The 21,399-nt window shown below is 42.9% G+C and overlaps 1 protein-coding gene across 1 annotated transcript in view; it reads right to left on the bottom strand.

The window, feature by feature from the left end:
- Positions 1-21,399, bottom strand: part of SCAMP2 (secretory carrier membrane protein 2) — a 298,231-nt gene that overhangs the window by 107,585 nt on the left and 169,247 nt on the right. Inside the window, exon 4 of the mRNA XM_078685125.1 lies at positions 6,552-6,663. Within this exon, the coding sequence (XP_078541251.1) occupies positions 6,552-6,663 (112 nt within the window). The remainder of the gene's footprint in view (positions 1-6,551; positions 6,664-21,399) is intronic.

The following is a 21,399-nucleotide window of genomic DNA, read 5'->3' as shown; positions in this document are numbered from 1 at the left end:
TCAGCTCTTCGTCACTGAGGACCTTTGGTCCTTATGCCTCATTTAGTGGGAGGGAGGGGTTAGGCAAGAGGGTGGGTGAGGGGTGGAGGGTGGTCAGGGGAAGGTGGAGGGTTAGGTGGGCTACGTTGGTTATTAGGTGGGTGGAAAAGTTTTTCACGTATTGTCATGGCACTTCAATTTATGCAAGGAAGAATGAAATGATCGCTATATTCAGTGGTATTGTTTGGCAAGATTCGATATGGACTATGTTATATACAAGGATGATAGGTAAAATACGTATTTGTTCACTGAACATAAGTGGTCTGAATGACAGGAAAAAGAGAGGCATGCTGGCTAAGAATCTTCAGTTTATGCAGATCGATGTTCTATGTTTTCAAGAGACTCATATACCCTGGAGTAAACAGGGATGGCGGAGGGATTTAGGTCTAAATTTGTTAGCCTGTACTCGGCAGGGTACAACACTAAAAAGGTGGCCATTTTAGTAAAGTGAGGCATGGGAGTCTGTAACCGAGTCAAGGAAGACAACTTTGGAGGCTGGGTTATTAAAGAACTTATAGTTAATTATCTACCGGGCTCAACCTGTTACATTTAATGATCTAACTTAGACGATCCAGATGTTTTGAATAATCTAAGTGTAGAATTGGCCTTATGGCCACACCCTCTGATCTTTTGCGGAGACTTTAATATTCATTTAAACAGTGATTTCAATTTGATTGGTGATCTGCCATATGAATGAAGGAAAGTCAAGGACTGGTCAGGGAACATGGGCTGGTTGACGCCTGGTATAAACATAGACAAGATGACCCAGGGTTTACTTTTTATTCAGCCCCTCATAATAAATTAATTTGTTTGGGTTACTTTTTTTTAATGACCAATTAAATGGGTGAGACAGACAAAATGTAGATCTTCTCGAGGGTTATCTCAGACCATAATCTGTTAGTGGTAGAAATACCACCAAGTTGGATCCCAAGAGCGCAGAGATCGTGGACTTTCAAAAGAAAGCGGTTGCTGGATCAATCATATTGTGAAAATATGGCTAAGTGGACTATGGAATTTTTTGATATTAATAGAACTACAGCCTCTGAAATTATTGTCTGGGATACTTTTTTTTTTTGGAAATCTTTTTTTATTATATTATATTCATAGTCCGCAAGGTACATTATCATCAGTTGAGGCACTAGCAAAATACAAATCAATATTACGCATTCCCACATTACAAATAAATAGGCACACATTTCCCCTGAGCTTACAATCACATTCTTCCCGTTATTCAGTCTACCCTCCTTAGTGTTCCTCATCCGAACTGTCCTCCCTTTGCTCCCGCTGTGGTTCACAAATGTCTCCCCTGAATGTATTCCACGCTCCCCATCGCTTGCTCCACTTTCGGGGGCATCCACAATTAATGAACATCGTTCTTTCGGCCACCATAGCAGTGTCCATGTCCTTGCACCATGCGGCCAAAGACGGCACCTCCACCGCCCCCCATTTTTGCTCAATATTGCGTTTAGCAACCGTCATCCCCAGCGTGGCCCAGTCCTGCGCATGATGAGTAAGGTCATTAGGCTACCATATATTTAACAGACAACTTCTGGGCTCCGGCACCAACAACACCCCATCTGACTGTGATATGGTTCTCAGTATTTTTTCCCGTCTGGGATGCTTTTAAAGCAGATGTACTCTCGTCAGAAGGCATTGCAGGATGAAATCAGGGGGTGGGTTGAACAGTTGAGGACGGCTGAGATTGGGCTTATGAGGAAAATAATGGGGGGCCAAAATATACAGGAGTGCCAACAGCTAATTGCCATCATCAAATCTAAGATACATCAGCACTTTGGTGCAGAGCTGGCTGCCAAATATGTGCAGTATAGGACAGAGATATATGAATTTAGAAAAAATACAGGGAGGGTCCTGGCAAAGCGATTACAGCAGAGGGAAGTTTCAAATCGAATCTGTAGAATTAAAGACCATTTAGATCAGGTACAGTATTCCCCGACAGAAATCCTTAAATGTATTTCAAAATTATTATAAGCAACTATATACTGAGGGAGTGACTATGTCAGGGGAAGAATCTCCAGAATAATATTTTAAAGATCTAGAAACAACAGAGGTTATACCTGGTCAAAACGATGCCCTTACCGCCACAATTACTCGGGAAGAAGTGGAACGTGCAATAACTTTTTTAGCCACGTGTAAGGCTGTGGATCCGGATGGCATTCTTTTGGAATTTTAAAGAACATTTTGGCAGTCACTCCAGTAAGATATCACATCCTTGTTTCAATTGGCTCAAAGGGCTATATTCCCGATTGATGGCGAAAGACAACTATAGTTTTATTTTAAAAAAAGGCAAGCCTGAACATATTCCATCCTCGTATAGGCCCATTTCACTCAATAATTGCAATAGCCAGATTTATTCTAAAATATTGGCTTCCAGATAAGGAAAGGTCATCAATCCTTTGGTCTCAATGCATAAACATGAGTTCATCCCGGGTAGGGACACGACAGATCATGTTAGACGTGTAATTGTCCTCCTTGACTCAGCTTAGGCCATGGAATCCCCGCTGTGGGTAATCCTAATGGCCGCTGAAAAAGCGTTCAACAGGGTTTCCTGGCGGTTCCTGTGGTCTGTCCTACTATGTAAGGGGATGTGCATCGAATTTATTCTAGCCATTAAGGCACTATTTATCACCAGAGGCCGTGATTCTCATCTCAGAACAGGAGTCAAAATTATTCAATATCAGCAGAGGCACTAGGCAGGGGTGCCCATGCTCTTCTTTACTCTTTGCTTTATACATTGACCCTTTTCTCAACAAATTAGAAAAGAGCATGAATATTAAACCAGTGAGAGTTAACGACATTGAGTGTAGGCCATTGGCATATGCGGATGACATCGCTATACTTACTAGCGATGTCATCTTGGCACTTCCAGAAGTGAAGGTGTTGGCAGAATGGTTCGGTGCTTTTTCAGGGTATAAATTAAAAATATGGATAAAAAACTCAGATCCTCCATTCAGACAGCATGCCCCTTGTAGGACTCCCAGTTGTTTCAGTAGCAACTTACCTGGGGATTAAGATCACAGCTGCGGTTGACCAAATTCCTGAGTTTAACACTGCGCCAATGATAGATAATGTAAATAAAAAATAGGAGAGGCTAGATCATCTGCATCTCTCTTTACATGGACGAAGTAATGTCATCAAAATGTTGGTCCTTCCTAATTTCTTACACCTTTTTAGGACTGTTCCTCTTGAATTTTCTCTATCTTGTTTAGCATGGGTAAAGAGGATATGCTGTAGATTTCTTTGGGGGTATCGCAGACCAAGAAGAGCGGCTAAATGGATGATCTTTCCAAGGGAGGGTAGAGGGGGGTGCTCTGCCTAGCTTTCTTTTTTACTACTGGGCATCCATTCTAGAACATATGGGAATTTACTTAGTCGGGGCTAAGGCTGAAATCCCGCTGGCAGCTAGACCGACAATCTACAGGAGAAACGTATATTGGGAAATGTTGCGAAGGAATGTTTGGTTAGGATACTCTAACCCAGCTACTATAAAAAGACCAAATTTAAAATACTTAAAGCTGCTTATAAGGTGTGGAAACAAATACGACGCAAACTGAAGATCCCAAACCTGAATGTTTATACACTATTCTCAGCTTCCGGTACTTTGCCACCAATTTTTCAGGACCAAACTACGTTCAGGTGGGGGAGTAATGGAAGTTGCTCTTTAGGCGACCTTTGTAGCGAAGGTCAACTTTTTTCGTTTACAAATTTACAGGAAAAGTTTGATTTATGTAAACAAGATTTTTTAAGTAGTTACAGCTCCGGAGCTTTTGGGGAGAAAATGGGCATAGGTCAGCTTTAAATCTTGAAAAGATAGGTTTGGTGGAAATAGTACGAATGAAATCTCGGATAGGGAAAATTTACCAAAATATGCTGGAAGCTCTTCCCTGACGATATTGATGTCCAGAATACAAAGTGGGAGACTAAGTTAGGGAAGGAAGGAATAAACATGGAGGATTCATTGGAATTAGCAGATCAAATATTAATAACTGGAAGCCTTAGGAGTCAACACCTTATATTAGTGTTTGATCTTTATTACACTCCAGCAAAGATAGCTAAATGAGGGGGAAACAAGGGGTGGGAAATATAATAGATGTAGGGTGCAGGCGGCCGAGACTATATAGATGTTTTATTCCTGCCCTAGGTTCTGTATATTTTTACAGGATGTCTAATCTTTCTTGATAACAGTCCTAGGGATCTCAGTATCACTTACGTCAGATCTTGTCATTCTGGGATTGGAATATAATATGGAGTGAAATGAGAGGCCGAGACCAGAGACAGGATTTTTGTTCATTGCAATGGCTATCATTTGTTTATGCATTACCTCCCAATGGATAAGCTCTGATCCCTCTACCTTTTTCAATTTGCGGTCAAGGATGCTGGCTATATATAACATAGAATCCTCAGTATATAAATGAAGAGGACAGAGAAAAAAATAAATAAATAAAGGAGTTGGGGCAGAAAATCTAGGCCCCTATTGCAGGTTTGATGCAGTAAAGAAAGATTAGGTAAGAATTAAAATATATTATCTGCTTATGTGCTGTAGGGGATATGTAAAACAGGTGGGGACAACATTACTCTGTTCCTTATCTTGTGATTATCGCTTTTGATCATTTTAATGAGTGAGCCATTGGAGTCTATAATATATTACTGTATTTACTGCAGGGGAGGTACTGGTTGGGGAGATACGTGCTATTAGCCCTTGTATATTTCGCATGAATTGTCTGGTCTTAATCGAGAATCTTGCACTGCACTTTTTTTGCGTTTTTGCTATTGTGTTCTTAAGGATTAATTGTTTCTAGATGAATTTTTTTCTGTACAAAAGGGGAAAATCAATAAAAATATTTCATTAACAAAATAAATTAAAAAAGTCACAGAGATGACAAGCAGGCAGATGACCTGATTGCACGGGGAGCTATGATAAAGGCTTTAACGGACCTCCGCCTCCAATACCAGGCCACCATGTGAGACTTAGTGGATAACAAGTTAGAGTATACCGAGAGAGGAGAGTTGTGACCGGGTGTTGACAATGAGAAACACTACCAATAGAATACTTTGAGGATAAGGTGCCAACCAACGGTAGCAGAATGTGGGTCATGTGAACTTGATGCACGGACAGGAGCTAGGGAGGGAGTATTTTCTTTTGTTGAGTTTCAAAGTCATTGTTTCTATAACACCTGTTCAAACCACGCTGTGTAGTATTGATTGCTATAAACGCAAATGTAATTTTTCTCATTGTATGTATCTCTGTCGATATCAACGCACTGCAACGACATGGAGGTAATTTGTGCTCCTTTAAGCAAAGTAAGTAATGTGAGCTGCTATGTTTCAATGGAATTCCAGTAAAGACAAATAAAAAATAAAATAAAAAAATAACTACTGATTAGGAACAAATGATCAGCAACAGTTAATAAGCTTTAGGACTAGACAAGATATTTATAACAAGCTTATGATGCTGAGCATTATATTACTGTAATTGGAGTGGGATGCACAACAGAGCAAGTACAATAAACAAGTGAATGTAACAGGATTTCCCCAAATTGGACATGCTTAAATTTTAAAAGATCACTTTTATCAGCTGCCCCTCAGTAGATAGACAATAATATTAAGAGGTAAGCAAATAATGTATAGGAGTTGTGTATTCAATCTAGTGTTCAACAGAGTACAAAATAACAGAGGATAACCATGCCTGAATTGATACTGAATGAATCATCGAGAGGGACGGGTTAGTTTGCATAAACTGGTTAGTTGGAGTACAGACAAATGGAGATACATATGAAAGCACTTCGTGCTTCTATAAAAGAGAGGCCGATGAAAAACACACCTGAAAGAAAGGAGATAGACTTTACAATGGACAGCAACAAATAGCTTCCCTATGAAGGGATGCAAACCAGCATCCGGTTAAACATTCAGCATGACTATAATAAAGTGGGATTCTGGAAATGTATGAACAGATTGGTCAGAAACTTATTCTGTAAATTTGCTGATCAATTGATTATTTTACCATGTATCAGCTGTAGGCTCAACTAAGATACTCAGCATTCAGGAAAACCTGTCCTATCTCAAACACTATACACAAGACACAAGTTGTCAAACTAGTAATGGATAAATAAGTTAACAATTGCATTTGAATAAACAAAACACATTTATATTGCATTACATTTATACCACTAACCCTTAGGTTAGAAATTGACGGTTCCCTTAGTAGACAGCCATGACAAAAGTGTACACGGCTTATAGGTTTTATAGGCAGCTTTTTGCATTGTGCTTGAAGATTAACCGTAGAGCAGCTACAGTCATATCCCAAAGAAAGGACAACAAAAAGGTAATATTCTCATGCCTTTCAAAGCATATATACACCATCAATTGCAAGACATGGTAACCGCTCATAGATTCTGCTCGTAGATCCTCCTAACCTAATTGTAAGCCTATTCCAACCTAGCCACAGGTCTTCCCTGAACTCAGACACTCAATTCCATCACTGGCTCAATACTCACCATTAACACCCATATTCTGCATCTCCCTTTCTTTCCGCTCTAGCTCAGCTGCTTTCTTCTCCAGCTCTTCCTGCTGCTGCAGCAAGCTGGCTTGAGCTGCCGCTGCCACTGACTGCAAATGAGAAAAGGGAAAATTAAACAAAAACATCAAGACATAGACAAAAATAATTTCCCATAAGATGGACATGCAAAAGGGATGAGCAGTGGAATGGACAGACCTAAATACAAGTGTGATTCATCAAAAGGAGGACATGATCTATCAGGAGGCTCTGGCTGAACCAGACTTTCACAAAAAGGCACACAGGCAGAGTGAAGCGCATGGGGCTCCAAGAATGTTAGAATAGGTCAATCCATTCCCTGTGCTGAAAAGGAGGAGAACATTCAGTGGAGAGAAGGTCCAGGAATGCAGACAGTCCCTAGCCTTGAAGCGTCAGACAGGCAGCAATCTGGGCAAGACCGAAAGAAAGGATCTGTACATCTGCACAAGAGAGCTCCAACAATACTGTAATAGGATATTATCATCCCGGTGTGGGAAAGAAGCAGCTTGGGAGTAGCAGGGATGAAGTAAAGTTGGTTATGGCTCATGTTGCCGAAACAATGGGAACAGTCTTTCCTTGACCCAAAGTCACCTCAGCATTACAAATACCACGACTGGGTAAAAAGATTTGGAAGAGTGGCTGGAAATATTTGAATCTGATTGCATATGTATCATCCACCATGACCCAAAGGCATGACCTGTTTTATATACCGCTCAGAGTTCAGCACTGGCTGTAGAAATCAGTATGCAACCTGAAGGTCACAAGTTCAAATCCCAATAGGACAGAATCATCCATTCTTCCTTGCAAGGGTCGGTTTCAGGAGTGCCAATCATTTGCAGCACCACATAAAGTACAACTATTGCTAGAATATGGACTGTACATTCAGACATGAGCAGAATGTACATCTGTTTAAATGATCATGGCAATGTGGTAATTTCAAACCAATGTGCTAATGTAATTTTACATCAAGAGATTTCAGTGGATTAATGTGACCAGAGAACTTGACAATTACGATAACCTTCCTGCCGTTCTAGCAACGGACAAGACAATATGGAGCCTGTGGTACGGATCATTTCTGTTCACAGGCTGAATCAGAAGCATGATCGTAGACTCAACCTTATGTCACTCGGTGTCTTTATTGGCGATGTTGGAGGCAGTCCACTCCTTCAGTGCGATCAAGATGAGGTCACTGTTCTGCAACTCACATGGTGTAGTAGAAGCAAGTCAATTTGGGTCCATCTTAAGAACTATAGAAAATGTAGTCATTAATTTGAAGTCTGAGATCTCGTCCCTCATGTTTATTCTGTAATACAGACCTCCGTATCACATGCAGGGTTTCTCAGGCCCTTGCTGAAGCTGTAGCGCCCCATATAGCAGGCCAACAAATGGTTCTCTGATGACCTGAAAATGGCGAAACGTAATCTTCAACAAGAGGGAAAAAAATGGCGGTCAGAATATTGGCCAGATCTTAAAAGTAGGCAAAAAACAAAACTTAAAGTGTACAAAGCTCTATTAATGCAAACCAAAGTGAGCTACTTTACTAGTAAAATCCTGAAGTCCCCAAATAAATCGAAGGAGATATTTAGGCTGTGGGGTTTTAGGTTTAAACCTATAATAACTGATAAAACCCCACTGAAAGAAAAATAGCCCTCACCGGTGAAAACATATAAACACTGAAAAAACACCTGCACAACCACAAACTAAATGCCATTCAAAGAAAGGAAAGAGTCATTTTGTTCTTACTGAAGGGGTCAATAAAATGTAACTTTGTTATACAAGCTATCAGTAAGAAAGACTGGCTAACATTATTCTGCTTGAGTTTTGTTCTTTAGGGATACCACTAAAATATTGTTTCTTCTTCCTTTTACATTTTTCAGTTTTATGGCCTTTGGTCTAAAGATGCAGGGTTTAGTTTCATGTTTAGGTCTAGTTTAATTATTTTGTAAACTGTAGAGAATCAGGACATATCAAACTCATATTTTATATTTTGGCTGCATTTGATTCTTTCACCGATAGGTAAAATGGCTAGTTTCATAAAAATCTTTCCTAATATGTGTCATCACATTTACCCACAGAGAATGGGCAAAAACCCTTAATACATCAGTATTGATAGTAGGTGAATTGCCAACACCTCAGGCTTTAAACATTTAATGCAAGGTATAGTGACAAGTATATATATCACCAAGCATCTGGGATAGTGGCGAAACGTGACACCAACAGGTCACTTGTTATGCTCTGCAAAAAAAGTTATTTCCAAGTTCAACAAAGATTGGAGTGATATTGTTTGTATTTGCAATGATTCAGCTACGTATATAAAAAATTTGTGTGATGACCTGTCAAAATTGATACCCGAGCTGAAGTTATTCCCTGTAGGAGATCCTTGCCATTTGTTAGATGGTATGCTGAAAACATCTTTACAATCTTCAGAGTTAATGAGGGATGCTATTCACTTTTTAGTCCATTCTTATGCACAGGAACTAAAACGCAAATATTTATCATTTTGTGCTTTATGTGGCATCAAAGAAAGAGTCATCCCAACTGTGTCCCTTAGCGGACGTTTCTCAGCCCAAGGGGCTATGAATGCTGAGAGGGCCTTTTCACAGACGTTTACATGGGAAGGAAAGCGCGAGAGCACATGACCAAAGACTCACTGAAGAAGTATTGTATGGTGTACTACAATAAGATTGATTTGCAAAAATCTCTTTGGACCTCATATACGCTATACGTACACTGTCTACATAACATGTTCTTTCAGTGCAGAAAGCAAGCAATGATAAAAGCAAAACGTTCCATAAACACTGGAAAAACACTTTTTCTGTTGTTTTTAGTGGCGTGAAAATGTGTAACCACTGATAACTGGTTTTTTAAGGTATTGAAAACACTGGAAGAAAACAACCACCAGAATTTACCAAAAATTGAAACTGAAAACAGGACAGCCTAGAGATATTTAGGATGGTTACAGAACTGTTCAACCCAGACAAGAGTGACTCTCCCGGTCACACCCTCACAGAGTGTGTGTGATGCTCTCAAATATTTTTTTATTGAACAAGATTGAGGCTATTAAAAAGAGCATTCCCTCTAGTACCTCTTCCATCAATCCACCAGCAGGTGAAATTAATAGTCACACGATTATGTGCTTTCCGAATATCTCTCAAGATAACCTAACTGAGTTCCTGATGAAAGTTAAGTCCGGCTCACCCAATGATATTCCTCCCCCTCCCCCCCCCAAAGGTCCTAAGAGTGGTGGCAACTTCCTCTGTGGATAGTGTTTTACCATTTCTCAATTATTCGATTAATTCTGGGCTGGTCGCTAGACCTTTTAAAAAAGCAGTCAATGTACCCCTCCTTAAGAAAGTAATGCGCAGGGAGGTTGACATGGGTAACACGCAAGCCCTGGTGTTACTAAAGTTTGACGGACTTTGACACGGTCGACAACTCTTTGTTGACTGATTGGGTCAAGGCCGCTGGTTTACAGGGTGTTGCACTGAATTGGATGATGTCATTTTTTGAAGGACAGATACCAATCGGTCAGGATTCCCCCTTTTTACCTGAACAGAGGGCCAATAGACTGTAGGGTGCCACAGTGCTCCTCTCTTTCTCTTCATATGGTTAATATTTATATTCGACCCCTGGTTAACTCTCCTAATAAGGTGGGAGTAAACATTTTCAAATACGCTGGCGACATGCAATTGTTGTTCACGATCAATGATAGCTAAACAGCCAGGCAACACTTTCAAAACTATGCTGTTCATACGGGATTGGAAGAACTGTAATCATCTCAAACTAAACTCGGATAAAACCAAGATAGTTCTTACTAAGAATAGGGTTGCTTGCTGGAATCCCACCTTGTGGCCCAGTAAGTTGCCCCCCCTTCCGAAAAAGGCAGTAAAAAGCCTTGAGGTCATTATTGACGAGGATCTCTCACTCAAACAGCAGGTAAGTGCAGTGACCTCGGCCTGTTTTGTTCAACTGCGATGCATAGAAAAGATTAGGGAATTCCTTACGAGGGAGGCCCTGGTTCATGAAATCATAGTTCTGTCTAGAATTAATTATGTGAATTCTCTTTATCTGGACCTCCCGAAAATTCTTTTGCGAAGGCTCCAGCTAATTAAAAATCAGGCCGCTAGGCTGATCGTTCACCTGCCCAGAGAGGGGCACATATCACAGGTGACCAAGGACCTCAACTGACTGCCAGTGGCACAGGGAACTAGGTTTAAGGTATGCTGCACTGGGTTTAAGGTGTAACACAGGAGGTGCCCGGCCATCATTAAATCTCGGATCGTGAAATACTGTCTGACAAGAGAACTGAGATCCAGTCACCTCCACTACTTGATCATCCCCACATTTAATAAACACAGGACTGGAGGGCGTAGGTTTTCCATTTGTAACTTGTTTCCCACTCGCCTCCATATCGCGCTAGTCCCCCCGCCCACACAGACGACTGGAGCTGCTGTGGCCGTTCTGTGTGCTGATTGGTAGGCACTGGGGGTATGGATCAGTAGCTCTCCTGACCCCGCCCACTTCTACGTATATATGCAGGCGCCATCTCGGCTGCGCAGCGGGCGCGCCGGTGGCGCGCCAAAGGCAAGCCCGTCCGCGCCCAGACGCGGCCAGGGGCCAGTCCCCCTGTTCAACACACTAATTGTGTTATTGGCTATTCTAGGGCACAACTAATATCTCTTAGACCAGCCCTGAAGGCAGATTGTTCTGTCTTTATTCCGTATGACAATGGCCCTAGGGCATGCCGACTGTGTCCTTTCTAGACGCTGCATACCCCTGTAGGAGCTGCGCGCATCGTACTCGATCTGCACACGACATGGTGTTTAAGTTCTGCAGCCTGAACTGTAGATCTCTAGCCAAGCATAGGCGTGAGATCTTTGATCTCCTCATCGACCAATCTCCTGATGCAATATTTCTTACGGAAACATGGCTGCACGATAGTTCTGGGCCTGATCTCGCTGAAGCCTTGCCATCAAACTACGTCATCTTCAGGCAAGATAGAGCTAGTGGAAAAGGAGGAGGTATTGCAATTATCACCAAGAGCTATGTACAATGCCTGATTGAACCTGTAAAACTCAAAGATTGTGAGGCACTCCATTTTAAGCTCGAGCTCCATTCCAAATTTACTCTCTCTGGCCTATTAATCTATCGCCCCCCCGGGCCAGCAAATGCATGGGCCCCACAATTATCAGATTTGGTCGCCTCCACATCATTACACTCTAATAATTGTATGATCCTGGGCGATCTTAACATCCATTTAGAAGACCCTACATGCAGCGTCAGCACCAATCTATTGTCGGACCTGGAAACCCTTAATATGGTAATACATAATCAGGGCCCTACACATATAGGGGGCCATTTGTTTGACCCCATTTTTTCCAACTTGAATAATATACAATGCTACCCAGCACTTCCCATTCATTGGTCAGATCATTACTTGACCTGGTTCGATATTTCTATAAGGGATCCCCAGGCTCAACCGAAATTTTCTTCTACTACCTTGATGAGAAATTGGAAAAAGCTTGATGCAGCTGCTTTTAAACAACATCTCTACTCTCATCTGCCTAAGGATGATACCTTTAGGGACAGCATAGATATAGTAGCTGCCAATACTAATACTTGGCTCACTGAAGCCATTAACAGTTGTTTGCCAACGTCCAGCCAAAAATCTATTATCCACAAACCTCCAGCCCCATGGTATAATGACCAATTAAAGACCCAAAAGTCACTTTGTAAAAAGCTAGAGAGAGCGTGGCGAAAGGATTACTCTTCTATTGATGATTTGGCTTATAAAAAAGAATTGAAGCTGAAAAACAGGAAGACAAAAGGTTCCCTCTTATTGACATCAGCGAGAGCCCCAGGAGCTCGTTGCAGGTCCCATATACACCATTGGAGGAATGCCGGATCTCAATTCATCTTCATTATCGTTACATCTGGCTAAAAATTAAATTTGGCTCCCCAAACGACCCTTTACCAGTCTCCGTGCTTAGACTGTTGGAAGAGCCTCAGCTCGACAGTATTTGCTCAACGCTTAATGCCTCAATACATCAGGCCAGCGTTCCGACATGTTGGAAGCACGCCATGGTTTCTCCCTTACTAAAGAAACCGATAGTAGACCCTAAAATCCCTGCCAACTTTAGGCCGATTTCCTTACTTCCTATCTTTTCCAAAGTCTTGGAACGGCACATTTACCAACATATGGCAAGGTTCGTTGCGGATAACAATCTGCTGCATGACTCGCAATCAGGGTTTCGCCCTGGTTTCTCGACGGAGACGACTCTCTTGGGTGTCATTGAGAATCTCCGCCTGATGCTTGACAGAGGGGACACAGCCGCACTGATTCTATTAGATCTCAGTGCGGCCTTCGATACCATCTCCCACGCCATCTTACTTAGAGCACTGAGTTCTTTAGGCATCGTCGGAAAGGCTCTGAAATGGATTGAATCTTTTTTGTCAGACCGGTCTTTCCAAGTCTTCTCCCACTCCTCGACATCCAAGGTCCATGCCTCTCCATTTGGAGTCCCTCAGGGCTCTATCCTCAGCCCTCTTCTTTGTAATCTGTAGGTCATCCCACTAGCTCTTATGCAAAACATGCTGGCCTCACGTTATGTTCCTATGCGGACGACTCACAGATAGTCTTTTCCCTCACACAATCAGATATGTCCTCCACCTCTCTTCTTCAATCTGGGCTTAGCGAAATAGCCTCCTGGATGAGTCAAAATCTGTTGAAACTCAATGGGGAAAAAACAGAGATTCTTATTCTTGGAAGTAAGCCCGAATTGTGGGGCATCAAACATTGGCCGGAGGAAATGGGGCCTATCCCCCCAGCATCAACACACGTCCGCAACCTGGGGGTCATCATAGATCAGGGCCTAACAATGCAGACGCAAGTAACGAAAGTAGCGGCTACCTGCTTTTCTATCTTGCGCTGGTTGCGTAAGATACTGTGGATGCTGCCACCAGAAACTCAGAGATCCGTAGTCAACGCCTTGGTGACCTCCCGGTTGGACTACGGTAGTGTGCTCTATCTGGGAGTCACTAAGGCGGTTACCCGCCACCTTCAAATGGTCCAAAACGCTGCGGCGCGTCTACTCTGTGGCTGCAAGCGGAATGAACCCATGACACGACATCTTAGGGAACTCCACTGGCTCCGAGTGGAGAATCGTGTGAAGTTTGAAGCTTTATGTTACATGCATAAAATAAAAGCTGGCACGGCTCCAAGATACCTTCAAGACTTGGTGTCAACGTATTCCCCTACCCGCACATTGAGATCATCCACCCAAGAACTTTTTTGTGTGCCCAAGGTTAAATTTGCCAGGATGGGCGAGAGGTCCTTTGCCTTTATGGGTCCTAGACTCTGGAACTCCCGCCCTCTGGTCATTCGTGCAGAACGTTGTCTTAACCGTTTCCGAAGGGCAGTTAAGACCTGGTTATTTAACCAGTAATCTTTCCTTTTACCCTACGCTAGGCTAGCCTTCATTTTAGCGCCGGGAAACCCTTTTTGGGTAGCTGTCGCGCTCTACAAACTGAAAAAATAAATAAATTTCAGTTACTGTCCCCCGAGTATGGAACACACTACCATTGGAGATTAAGCAGACTTCCAATTACACCAAATGTAGACAACTTTTGAAGACCTGGCTCTTTAAACAGGCTTACCAGTAACAATGGTCTAATGACGTAGCAGCTACCAAGCACCAAGAGAGCTCACAGTGAACGTGCGCTCCAGAAATATTCAATAATATAACATAAATCATTGGTCTAGGCAACTATTTTAAACTCAAAGCCTCACTAGGGCTGATTGCCTGCTGCATTTGCATTTTATGAATTTAGGTCTTATGTAGTCGCATACATCTGCTGCCAAAGTTCTAAAAGAGCCAACAAGCGGAGGTTTAAAATAAAAGAAAGACCCTAATATACACCAAAAGAAGTGTAGAATTGACCGTACAATTGCTTTCCAAATGATACACATGCTTGCAATTTCTCTCCATTTTAGATGTTTTAAAATATGTGAATCTTTATGACAGAACACAGGCTCTTGTGGAGGGGCATTAGCTACCTTTGCATATACTGAGTGGGTGTGGTATACAGGGCAAAGTGACCAAGATAGCAAGGCCTATAGCATATACACAATGTAACCTGAGTAGTCATACCTTTTGCTTTACTAACTCAGCCATTGTATGTGAAAGTATATCTGTGAATAAGTGACAGAGAACCCCTCTAAATTTGGTAGTCTGACTACTAAGGGTGAGGGGTATGTAAATGTTCCCATTTCTTACAACTCTTGCATACAATATTAGGGGCTGAAGAGACATTTAGATTTGGAGGCGGGTGGTGGGGGAGATATACCTCTCTGACAAAGTTCGGGCAGGAGTACACAAGGGATGGGAGCTCTGCTAGCGAAAGGGGAAAGAGATCCTTGTTCTGAATGTGCAATAGAAATCATTGTATTGTACCCCTTCTTCTGCTATCTGAAGTCTGATTTGAGGGTCACAGCTAAGACTCCTGCTCTCTTGTGTCAAGGATAACAAAACTCTAAACAAGATTGAAGAGAGTCTCTTCTCAGTGGGAACAGATAGAGAACTGTGTGAAAAGAGTGAAGAAAATATGTCTCAATCTACAAGTGAGTGGGCAACCTTGACCAGAAATTGATGGTGAAGTAAGCAAACAATATAGGTGCACTCAAAAAAAATATGTATGGGGACAGCGAACAGGCTCTATTGAGTGATGAGAATTAAAAACAGCCCAGTACCAGAGTGATACATAGGCCACAAGACATGAACAGCCCCAAAGTCTGCACCAACAACAACAGCCACCATGGCTGCACTTCATGCTACATACACAGAATGCTAATTAAATGAGCAGCACAGCCTTATAGATATTTCTTCTCAATATTTAAATGGGGGTGGGGCTTTTAAAATGTCTTAATTAGTGACGTTCTAGGGGTAAGGAAATGACTTCCAAAAATTAAACTCATGTCCAGATTGTGCAGTGAAGGGTATCAGCCTATCAACCCTCTAAACGCTGCATGCATTACGTGTATAAAGCATAAGGCTAATAACCAAAAGCCACCTTACAGTGCAGAGTAGACACATCAGAGACAGGCGCCATAGGGCCATTCAGTAAGTTAAACTGGCTTGTGGGTGCGCCGTGAGCTGCTGAATCGCTACCAAAGGTCAACTAAGCAGTAGTGCGAATCAAATACTCCCAAGCATGATCTCCTTGGGGCCTTTCGGCAGAGTAGGAAGAGATCAAAGGTAGCGCCCATTAGAGGATGGGGTTATAACCTCATCTATGGAGGCAGCTGGGCCAGGTCCCGGTGTGGCTTGCGAGTGAGGGCAACACCCATTCAGGCCGACCCCCTAAAACCAGAGTACTGAAATCCCTGCACACCCGGGAAAACACAAGGATCCCACGCTCCATAATAATAAAATCAGTAGACACTTACATCGCCCCCATGTTGGCACACACTAAACGGCCAGTATGTCTAAAAGCCAGTCAACAGGACCTGCCACAAAGCAAAGCATGATGGACAAATTTACGGGGCAGAGGCACCAGCTCTACCATCGCAAGCGACACCTGCACTACAACACCAGATACCGCTACAATCCTTTCTGTGATAACTCAATCGCAAAATATGCTGGACGCCAAAATTGGTGCGGTAGGAGTTGATATAATGCTGCTACACCAGGATTTACTTAATGCTGTGCAACAAGTAACACTTGCCGAAACGAGGATCTCGGGTGCAGAACACGCCATCACTACACTGCAAGGGAAAGTTACTACCCTTGAAACTCTCACACGGGTCTTGTCACACGGGTTGAGGACGAAGAAGGGAAGGCCCATCATAACAATTTGCGTTTTGTGGGATTTCTAGAGGTGTGGGAGGACTCAGACACGTTCCTGGATCAATGGCTCAAATCCTGAATGGAAATTTGTCGATGGAAATTTGTCTCCCTGCTTTATTCTAGGGAAAACCCACCAAGCCCTCACTGCCAAGCCCCCTCGCTCGTTCTCGCCCAGTCATTGCACGGATCCTAAATTATCACGACAGACATCATGCTGAGACAAGCCCGGGTGCACAAGTCCCTTACCTCCAAATCCTAACTAATAATGATCTTCCTTGACTACACCAAGTTGGGACATCAGCAGAGACAATCCTTCCCGGCCACTGAATCACATCTTTGGGAATTGCAAATACCACACATGCTGCTTTTCCCGGCCTGTTTCAGAGTCCGCTACAAGAATAGCACCATGTTCTTTGAGACCCCCTAAGGAAGTCTTTCAACGGACAGATGAACAACGCACGGTCAAGCCGCATACGCCACCACTTTGTGACTCCGATTCTTCCTCTGCTGACCCACGTCACCATCAAAATAATAATAAAACAGACAAATGAAGGCACTGATCGTGGTCTTCCTGGCGCTCCCGCGGCGACAAACAAGATGAGATACCAGATAAATGCCTCATCAACCTCAACATGTCGGCACCCCAGATCACATGGTCATCAACGGCGTGTAACCTTGATCAATAGATCCTCTAACCAGCACCAATATGGGCCACTGTATCTGAACTGACATTCTTAGATCCCAGAGACATTTGCAAGGAAAGGGATCTTTAGGGAAACTGTAAACACTCCGCGCCAAATACTTTATTGTTCTTTGAGGTATTGGGGTGGGATGTGATGGGAGGGGGATGGGTGTTACAACTACTTATGTTGTTGGACTTAGAAGTTCAAAAGTGCCTGCTATGTATTACCTTCTCTTAGTACCAGTGTCTTACACCTCGAAATCTTTCTTCCTGCACACCAAGACAACACATCTAAACAATTAAAATCCAATGGGGGAAATCAAGGTGGTCACCTGGAACGTTCGAGGCCTTCTTGACAAGATCAAACGTGATGCGGTCCTAAGACATAGAAAATGCTTTGGGGTGGACATCTTGCTATTACAAGAAATACACTTGATGGGGACAAAGGCCACATGTCTGGCCCGCTAGGCTTCATGCACGTCTTTCACTGTGGATTCACAAGGGGCTCCAAAGGAGTAGCTATTTTGATCCATCGCAGATTATCATTTACACATACTCTGGCATGGGCCAATATCTGTACATTCAAGCCATGATCACATTTTTATCACCAGGGACCAGGTTCATCGGCTGGTCAAGTCAGAAATTCTACCCTGAGGACTGTCTGATCACTCCCCTGTCCAGTTGCAATTAGGGACAGGTCCCAGATGTCCTTGTTTCATTGGCGACTGTCGACCTAGCAACTACACAACACGAGCTATAAAAACAAACCTACATAAAGCCCTGCTTGACTACTTCTTAATAAACTAGGAGATAGCAGGTTCCGCTACTAACTTGTTGGAAGCCATGAAACCAATTGTTCGGGGATTTGACATTAGTCACTGCACCACGGCCAAACGACCTTAATAAACCTTGAAGCCCAGATCGCGAAAACTGAGTTGCAAGCACAAGAGCGAAATGGTAGTAGTGCCTGCCGACAATTAGGAACACTGCAGAGAAAATATCAAAGCATCCAGTTAGAAGTGGCCAAACACACATGGCAGGCTACACAAAGCAGGATTTATCAATGGGGGTGATAAATCAGGAAAACCCCTACACAGACTATACAAAGACACACTAAAAACAGTTCAGGTACACATTATTAAATCACATACAGGTGAGATGATCACCAACTCCACACATATTGCCAGATCCTTTGCTGAATTCTATCAATCTCTCTACACTAAGCACAAAGTCTTATCCGAACCTCAGATAGAGGACTTCTTTCGAGATATACCACCCAGGACACTAACCACCACCGCTGCGCAAGATTCACTAGAAACTCCTATCTCACTTGAGGAATTAACTTCAGCTGCCTCAGAAATAGCATTGGGTAAGTCACGAGGACCCAATGGATTCCCTAGCAAATTCTTCAAAATGTTTGCAACGATATTAGGACCGCGATATCATGCCACCCTTAATGAAGCCCTCAAAAATAAATGCTTGCCCCCAAACTGGAGACATGCCGAAATAATCGTTTTCCTTAAACCGGAACACCCACAGAATTATGTACATCCTACAGGCTAATCTCTATCCAAAATATCGAAGCTAAGCTACTCTCTAAGGTGATGGCGAATAGACTCATCCCACACCTTTAAGACCTGATTCATCCAGATTAGGCTGACTTCATGCCGCAAAAAACGATCCGGCAAAACAAACATAGTTTACACAATGCGATTGCCGCCAATGATTAACTAGATAGATCAGTAGACCTAATATTGGTAGATATGGTTAAAGCATTTGACTCGGTCAGCTTGTCATACATTTTCATTCTACTGAGACATTTAAACATGGGCCCCTGGTAATTAGCACTGGTTAGATTATTAAACACAACCTTCTCTGCCTCAATCTGGATGTCAGGGGCTACATCGGCTCAATTCCCAAACCAGCAGGGAACCTGACAAAGATGCCCCTCTCTCCTCTACTATTCGCCCTTACCATGAGCCTCTTGCTGCCTGGGTGATAAGAGATGCACTCTATCGCGGCTTGGAATGTACTCCTGAAATTTCTAATCGAATTGCATTCTATGAGGATGCTATCCTACATTTCCTGAGCAACTCCTAGATTATTTCAGGTTATGCGCATCTTTGGCGAGACATCTGGCCAATATATGAATGACTCAAAATCGTTGATTTGGACGATAAGTTGGTCGATGGGGAATGGCCGATGGGTGGAGGGACATGCATTGGTAACACTTGGCTAAACATATCGGGGCGTCAATGTGTCTGACAGTCAAACCATCTCCTGGAAATGTAATTTAGAAATAACGACAAATGGTTCAAATGGAGGCGGAAAAACTGGTCAGCACTCCCCCTGTCCCTTTAAGGAAGATCGGCCATCTTTAAGATGGTATCCCTGGCGAGATTGTTATATAAAATACAATCTAATCCTTACCCAATCCCCTTGTCTTAGTTCCATCAAATGAATGCAATTCTGGGACACTTCCTGTTTGGGTGGGGTGATCCAAAAGACCTTCCCCCTGCGACAAGAGTCATGACCTGGCGACAGACCCTTCGTCGAATCGGCTGGTGGGGTTGCTTAACACGAGAAACCCTGCTGGGACGAAATTGCCAACTTCCGCAAGTAGCAGACCTCCAGGGATTCTGCAACTGCGCCTGCAGGATACTCAATTTGACAAATTCCTACAACTGTGGAACGCCCTCCATCCCTACGTAAGGACTAATTTACCAGACTTCAGCTCACCAGAAGGCAAGCTTCGGATGGGGGATCTAAGGGAGAAACAAATATCCAAAATCTACCAACCCCTAGTTACAAATAGCCCCACGACCTTAAATACCTTAATTGTCACGTGGGACACTGATAAGGGACCTATCGATGACAATTGGGCAGTGGCACTTCAATCACCACGAGTAGCTGCAATCTCTACCAGACTTAGTCTCATCCAATTTAAATATTTACACAAGGTACATTAAACCAGACAGACTATGGACGGCAGGATTGATTGCTTCTCAGCTATGCCTTCGGTGCCACTCGGAAGATGGCACCTTCTTCCACACAATCTGGTCATGTCCCGCCCTAATCGCTCTGGGGAGGTGTGTTAAATTGCCTGACAGGAGAATTGGCATGGGACTTGCAGAGATCCCCGAGACTTGCACTACTGCACTGTACGGACAGCATAGGGGAAACAGATATAAAAGACACCTTTTATTTTTAGGTCTCACATTAGCAAAAAGTGACATTGCTAGACAATGGGAGGCAGAAACCTCGGGAAGCAAGATGGCGGTCATGTAGTGGGCATTAGCAGTAGCAGCATGTTGACCGGTGGATTGTGATTACGATTATGAACTGAGCCAAAACAAGTAAAGAGCGCTTAAAAAAGACCTGGATGCCGATGGATGGTGGAATGCTTTATTGTGGCTTCGAGGGAACCGGTACATGCCGGCGAACTTTGATACTTTTGAAAGGGTTCGCGGCGGTCGGGTTGTAGTATGGTTTAGGGCCTACTTTTGCGTGCATGTTATGTTAGCATGGCTTATTAGAAGTTTAAACGCCATTTTACCTTTTGCTGCTTTTGCACACGACACTGCATTGCTGTTTTTGTACGTTAGCCTTCACTAAGGTCTACACATGAGAAAAGATTTGTTTTTCAACATCTCTAGACTTACATCGTGCCCCTAGTCTGAACAGTGAGTGCTGAGCCGTCTAGGTTATCAAAACATGTTAGCTGTTTTTCGGCATGTCCATGTAATGCATTCTAGACACAACATTTTGGCAGCTGTGAGCCAAGTAAGATTCTGGCGCCTTTATCATTACACACTTGCCATGATTTCAGGCACTTGGAAGATTTCAGTTTCCAGGGATGCATAGAGTCTATGCTGATCCAGATGTAATTTACTCTTACTGAGCGGAAAGGTAATGGGGTCCCCCAAGACAAGCCTAAGAGACCTTCTTTAGTTTATAATACATAGTTCCTATATAGGGAGGGTGTTCAAACTAGGCGCTATAGGACCTGTTTTCACCATCATTGTAATACGATTCCTCCTTTTGTATTTTATGGAATTGTAACCATGCTGACCATATTATTTTTAATCATATGTCTGCTTATGTTGGCTAAGATACTGCACGCGAGATCACGTTGTTAAAATAAATATTTTAACCTTACTGTGTCTCTCATTTACTCCTGTTGTGGACTGGTATGAGAGTATACCAAAAGAGTGTTCTCACTTGCCACCATTCCGGAGATGGTCCTAAGTCGCATGTTCTAGATTGTCATTGGTTACTTTGCT

The sequence above is a fragment of the Lissotriton helveticus genome, chromosome 3_2, assembly GCF_964261635.1.
Source record: "Lissotriton helveticus chromosome 3_2, aLisHel1.1, whole genome shotgun sequence".
Classification (NCBI taxonomy): Eukaryota; Metazoa; Chordata; class Amphibia; order Caudata; family Salamandridae; genus Lissotriton; species Lissotriton helveticus.
This window is presented reverse-complemented; position numbering and strand designations above follow the sequence as displayed.